Below are 6,730 nucleotides of genomic sequence, written 5' to 3'. Positions count from 1 at the left end.
CAGGTACATGGATAGGCCAGGTTTGGACGGATATGGACCAAACGCGGGCAGGTCGGTCCAGTGTAGCTAAGACATGTTGGCCGATGTGGGCAAGTTGGGCCGAATGGCCTGGTTCCACACTGTATCACTCTATGATCCTATGATTTTAGTTCTACTGTACACGGTGATCGCTGGGGATGGGAGGCGTGGTACTGAGGTGTGAACGGAGTGCAGCCGATTACAGTCGAATTTCCAGCATGCCAGAAGGTCGTGAGTTCGAGTCCCAGGGCAGATAGCGAAGCAGACAAATCTGGGAGCGAAACGCAATGGAGTAACTCAGCGGGTCCGGCAACATCTTGGGAGAGAATGGCCAGCAACGTTTCTCGTCGGAATAAAAATAGACAATAGACAAAAGGTGCAGGAGTAGGCCATTCGGTCCTTCGCGCCAGCATCGCCATTCACTGTGATCATGGCTGATCGTCCACATTCAGTACCCCTTGACTCCGCCATCTTTAAGAGCTCTATCCAACTCTCTCTCGAAAGCATCCAAAGAATTGGCCTCCACTGCCTTCTGAGGCAGAGAATTCCACAGATACACAACTCTCTGGGTGAAAAAGTTTTTCCTCATCTCCGTTCTAAATGGCCTACCTCTTATTCTTAAACCGTGGCCCCTGGTTCTGGACTCCCCCAACATTGGGAACATTTTTTCCTGCCTCTAACGTGTCCAACCCCTTAATAATCTTATATGTTTAGATAAGATCCCCTCTCATCCTTCTAAATTCCAGTGTATACAAGCCTAGCCGCTCCAGTCTTTCAACATACGACAGTCCCGCAATTCCGGGAATTAACCTAATAAACCTACGCTGCACGCCCTCAAAAGCAAGAATATCCTTCCTCAAATATGGAGACCAAAACTGCACACAGTACTCCAGGTGCCGTCTCACTAGGGCCCTATACAACTGCAGAAGGATCTCTTTGCTCCTATACTCAACTCTCCTTGTTATGAAGGCCAACATTCCATTGGCTTTCTTCACTGCCTGCTGTACCTGCATGCTTCCTTTCAGAGAGTGGTGCACTAGGACACCCAGATCTCGTTGTACGTCCCCTTTTCCTAACTTGACACCATTCAGATAATAATCTGGCTTCTTATTCTTACCACCAAAGTGGATAACCTCACACTTATCCACATTAAACTGCATCTGCCATGCATCCGCCCACTCACACAACCAGTTGGTGCAGGAGTAGGCCATTCGCCCCTTCGAGCCAGCACCAGCATTCAATGTGATCGTGGCTGATAACCTCGTGAACCTACGCTGCACTCCCTCAATAGCACGAACGTCCTTTCAAAGAAAGTATGAGATTGCCTGGCTCAATGTCCAGCCTCTCTCTGCATATCAGATGGCTGTTCGCGTTCAGAATTGGCCTTGCTGGATAAACACCTTCCTGTGTTACAACTGCACCACATGTACATTTTGTTCCCTGCGTATACAATGTTCATTTTTAATCAGCAAACCTTTCCGTTACATAGTTTAGAAGGACAGCCGGTCACTAGGTAACTGTAATGCTTGAGTTCGAAGTGTTTCCATTGTAAAGACGCAGCATTACATATTTTTATTCTCAATGAGCTAAAGTAACCTTGAGAGGAAGAAAACAACGATTAAAAAGCAAGTGTAACATAGTGTTGCTTTTACTTCCTTGTGATTAAAACAGGTCACGTTTACCGTAAGATCACAACAAGGCATGTGGAACGTCCCATGTGGAATTCAACCAAGTTTCAATTGTCAAAGCAGAATCGTGAGGGGATTTATAAAAGGTCTGGACCAAGGGGATCCATTGGGCCCAAACGTCTCCTGCATTGGTGCAGCACCCTCCCCCCCCCCCGCCCTCTCCTTCCCCTCTCCCCCTCCTCTCCCCCTCCCTCTCCCTCCCCCTCCCTCCTCCCCCCTCCCCCTCCCACCACCTCCTCTCTCCCCCTTCCTCCTCCCCCCAATCCATCTCCTCAACCCCCATTATCCTCCCTCCTCCCCTCCCTCCCCTCCCCTCCCCCCCATTCTCCCCTTCCCTCCTATCACTCCCTCCCTCCCGCCCTCCCCATCCCTCCCCTCCCCCTCCCTTCACCCCCTCCTCCTCCCCTCCCCCACCTCCAACCCCCCCCCCCCCCAGAAGGAATGGGCGACGTTTCGGATCGAGACCCTACTTCAGATGTCGCACCCGTCTGAAGAAAGGTCTCGACCCGAAACGTCACCCATTCCTTCTCTCCAAGATGCTGCCTGACCTGCTGAGTTACTCCAGCATTTTGTGATGGCCAATGTACTTATTCAATTCAATTCAATTCAATTCAATTCAATTCAATTCAATTCAATTCAATTCAATTCAATTCAATTCAATGCCATTCACCTCCCACCTGCCCAGTCAAGCGCGGGGATCTTATCGAAACATATAAGATTATTAAGGGGTTGGGCACGTTAGAGGCAGGAAACATTCCCAATGTTGAGGGAGACCAGAACCAGGGGCCACAGTTCAAGAATAAGGGGTACGCCATTTAGAACGGAGATGAGGAAAAACCTTTTCAGTCAGAGAGTTGTAAATCTGTGGAATTCACTGCCTCAGAAGGTAGTGGAGGCCAATTCTCTGAATGCATTCAAGAGAGAGCTAGATAGAGCTCTTAAGGATAGCGGAGTCAGGGGGTATGGGGAGAAGGCAGGAACTGGGTACTGATTGTGAATGATCAGCCATGATCACTTTGAATGGTGGTGCTGGCTCGAAGGGCCGAATAGTCCAGTCCTGCACCTATTGTCTATTGTCTATTGTCTATTGTCTATTGTCTATTGTCTATTGTCTATTGTCTATTGTTGCTTACCCGGCCAAATGGAGTCTATCATTTGCCTCCAGACGGTGTACTGTAATGGTCCTTTGAATACGCCGAGAGGCAGATTGTCACCCGTTATAATCCGATAGTTGTCTTCGCTAAAGATGTAAACATGAAACAGTTGAGATTAGAAATTTGTCATTACATGGTGTTCTTCATCTGGGGGGGCATAGGGTTTTTATGAAAATCAACTTCCTACCTCTGTTTTTGACACGCTTCTTCCTAAAAGTGAAACAGAAGACATGTCTGAGGTGACTGTGGGTAAGATGCAAGAAAGGTGTCGCCACAGAACAATAACTAATTATCAAATGCACCAGCAGAACAGGGGCAAAACCTGCACAAAAGTCTTCTTCATGAATACCTCATGGGGGAATAGGGGACCTCTTCCTAAATTTGGAGGAAGATTTGCGTTTTAAGGCAATTAAAACTGCAAAAGGGCCCATTCCCCCACTGATCAATTGTCACTGCCAAGGACAACGGTAGACACAAGACGCCGGAGCAACTCTGCGGGTCAGGGAGCATCTCTGGAGAGAAGGAATGGGTGACGTTTCGGGTCGAGACCCTTCCTCAGACTGACAAAGGACAACGCTCCGACACAAACGTGCAAGAGAATCGATGGACGGAATCTCCCGCCCCCTTCAGAATTATGCAGAGGTCGACCACAATGTCATGGTCGACTTGGGGAAGGTGGGCCGAAGGGCCTGCTTCGTTGTGCACAGTTCTATGACTCTATGACTCTGAACGACCCTTGCAAAGACCCACGCACCTCCAGGAAATTCAGTATCTCCCTCCGGTTCATTTTGGAATGTAGCTTTGAGAGCTTCATTTGGACAGCGTCCAGGCTCTCCTGGATCTCCTCGAAGTTCTTCTCCGTCGACTCCGAAATGTTCTCCTCGTGGTCCTTTAGCTCCCGAATTAAATTCTCCTCTTTCCTCTCCAGAAAATGATGCATCTCGGCGAACTCGGAGGAAATGAGGCCCTGTAGATTTGTGGCCTTTTCCTGGAGACGAGCAAAAACAAAAAAAAAGGAGAAAAAAAAAACACACACAGAAGTCTCGTGCCTCACCAATCGAGATGGTCTGGGGACACATCAGATGCTGCAGCGGTCAGCAAAACACAGTGCTGGGATAATTCTGCGGGTCAGGCAGCATCTGTGGTAGGATTTGTCTGGCCATGTTTTGTTTTCAGAGTAGGGAGAGGGGAAACTGGAAAGGACTGGAAAACAAGGTGCATTCGGATTAGGTTCCCTCCGGTGTGTAGAAAGGTGGATACAGGAAAAAGAGGCGGGGGGTGATGGTAGGCACAACGTGCTGGAGTAACTCAGCGGGTCAGGTAGCATCTCGGGAGAGAAGGGATGGGTGACTTTTCGGGTCGAGACCCTTCTTCAGACTGATGTCAGGAGAGGGGGCGCGGCAAAGATAGGATGTAGTCGGAGACAGGAAGACTAGTGGGAGAACTGGGAAGGGGGGGGGGATAGCGAGGGGAAGCAGGGGCTACCCCTGAAGTGGGGAGAAGTCAATGTTCATACCGTTGGGGTGTAAACTACCCAAGCGAAATATGAGGTGCTGTTCCTCCAATTTGCGCTGGGCCTCACTCTGACAATGGAGGAGGCCCAGGACAGAAAGGTCAGATTGGGAATGGATAGGGGGAGTTGAAGTGCTGAGCCACCGGGAGATCAGGTTGGTGGGACTGGGCGGAGGTGTTCAGCAAAACGATCGCCGAGCCTGCGCTTGGTCTCGCCGATGTGGAGAAGTTGACATCTGGAACAGCGGATACAAGAGACGAGGTTGGAGGAGGTGCAGGTGAACCTCTGCCTCACCTGGAAAGACTGTTTGGTGATGTACAGTGAACAGTGTGCCTGAGTACTTACCCCGATTTCACAAAAACTCCCCTTCTCCCTCAGTTTGGTTTCCAGAACGGTCATCTTCTGCCTCAGCATATCCAAGGAGGACTTCAGTTTATCCTGATATATGGAGATAAAAGTTTGGCAGAGACGTTTAAGGGTGGAGATAAAGACACAATGTACTGGCTTTGGACCTGACCGCTGAAAAAGGGGTAGTGCACCTTGATCAGCCATGATCACATTGAATGGTGGTGCTGGCTCGAAGGGCCGAATGGCCTCCTCCTGCACCAATTGTCTATTGTCTATTGAAGGTTTAAATCGAAGGTAGACACAAAAAGCTGGAGTAACTCAGCGGGTCAGGCAGCATCTCGGGAGAGAAGGAATGGGTAACGTTTCCGGTCGAGACCCTTCTTTTTTTTAAATCTCCTAGCTAACAATGATCTATTCTGCATTTCCCTTGATATCAATAGACAATAGACAACAGACAATATGTGCAGGAGGAGGCCATTCGGCCCTTCGAGCCAGCGCCACCATTCAATGTGATCATGGCTGATCATTCTCAATCAGTACCCCGTTCCTGCCTTCACCCCATACCCCTGACTCCGCTATCCTTAAGAGCTCTTGAATGCATTCAGAGAATTGTCCTCCACTGCCTTCTGGGGCAGTGAATTCCACAGATTCACAACTCTCTGTCTGAAAACGTTTTTCCTCATCTCCGTTCTAAATAGCCTACCCCTTATTCTTAAACTGCGGCCCCTGGATCTGGACTCCCCCAACATTGGGAACATGTTTCCTGCCTCTAACGTGTCCAACCCCTTAATAGTCTAAGGTATTTAATCACAAAATGCAGGAGTAACTCAGCAGGTCAGGCAGCATCTCAGGAGAGAAGGAATTGGTGACGTTTCGGGTCGAGACCCTTCTTCAGACTCAAACCCCTTAATAATCTTATGTTTCGATAAGATGCATCTCTTTTGATGTCTCGTTTTCACACCTTTACTTTCCTTATCTCTGTATCAACATCTCGCAGACTTTCAGTAGTCACCCGAAACGTCGCCTACTGCCTCTATCCAGGGAGGCTGCCTGCCCCTCTGAGTTACTCCGGCATTCTCTGTCTTTACCGCCGACACCGACCCGGAGTGGAAATGGGAGCCCTCACCTTATATTTCTCCACCGCTTCGTGGATCAGCATGAAGTCGTGTTGCTTGTGACTGCCGCCCGCTCTCCCGTCCAAACACATCACGCAGATCAGTTCCCTATCCGTCTCGCAGAAGAGTTTCAGCTCTTCCTTGTGTTCCTTGCAGTAGAGCTTGGGCGCCGCTTCTCTCGGCTGAGGCGGCGGTCCGTCCTTCCCGGCGGGGGTCAGCTTCAGGGTGCGCGCAGTGTCCGCCAGGTGGCCGAGCGCCCGGTTGGCCCGCACACTGCTCTCGCTGATCACCGTCCCGCACTGGGGACACGAGTTGGCCTCGCTCCCCTCACAGTACACCTGCAGGCAGGCTTGGCAGAAATTGTGGCCGCAGTCAAGAATGACCGGCTGGTCGAAAAGCTCGATGCAGATGGGACAGTTCAAGTATTCGGTCAAACTCTCCGCCTGTTCCTTGAATGCTTTGTTCAACCGTAACTTGAGCGTTTTGTCTCCCTCTCCCTCTTCCTCTGCCTCCTGCCGTTCCTGTCCCGTGTCCATCTTTATCCCCCCAAATCCCGCCCGGCCAAGTGCCCTTCAGCAGCGGAATCGCCAATCGACCCTATCCCCAATACTCTGGCAAGGGTAGAGACCAAATGAACGGGGCATTTTTCTGGAAGTCCCTTACCTCCAACGTTCCCCTCCCAACATGCTCGCCATTGGTGGACAAGAAACATTGGCCAATCGTAACATTGATTTTGTTGATACATTTTATATCCGCGATTGCGGGCTTCTGTGACGATTATTGCAAGCCGCGTATGGCTCGATGCTCTGATTATTGTTTTAGTTGCAGGATATATATGCACGGCGGCGCAGCCGCTAGAGCTGCTGCCTTGCAGCCCCAGAGAACCGAGTTCGA

The 6,730-nt window shown here is 50.1% G+C and overlaps 1 protein-coding gene across 1 annotated transcript in view; it reads right to left on the bottom strand.

Annotated features, from left to right (window-relative positions):
• LOC144603022 (nuclear factor 7, ovary-like) overlaps positions 1-6,463 on the bottom strand; it is an 11,225-nt gene extending 4,762 nt beyond the window's left edge. Inside the window, exons 1-5 of the mRNA XM_078416149.1 lie at positions 5,848-6,463; positions 4,719-4,811; positions 3,615-3,848; positions 3,048-3,070; positions 2,840-2,946 (exon numbers count right to left, since the gene is read on the bottom strand). Coding sequence (XP_078272275.1) covers positions 2,840-2,946; positions 3,048-3,070; positions 3,615-3,848; positions 4,719-4,811; positions 5,848-6,372 — 982 coding nt within the window. The 5' untranslated portion in view covers positions 6,373-6,463. The remainder of the gene's footprint in view (positions 1-2,839; positions 2,947-3,047; positions 3,071-3,614; positions 3,849-4,718; positions 4,812-5,847) is intronic.
• Between the last annotated feature and the right edge of the window lie 267 nt (positions 6,464-6,730).

This window comes from Rhinoraja longicauda, chromosome 19, assembly GCF_053455715.1.
Source record: "Rhinoraja longicauda isolate Sanriku21f chromosome 19, sRhiLon1.1, whole genome shotgun sequence".
Taxonomy (NCBI): domain Eukaryota; kingdom Metazoa; phylum Chordata; class Chondrichthyes; order Rajiformes; family Arhynchobatidae; genus Rhinoraja; species Rhinoraja longicauda.
The sequence above is the reverse complement of the archived record's forward strand: the minus strand, read 5'-3'. Positions and strand labels throughout refer to the sequence as shown.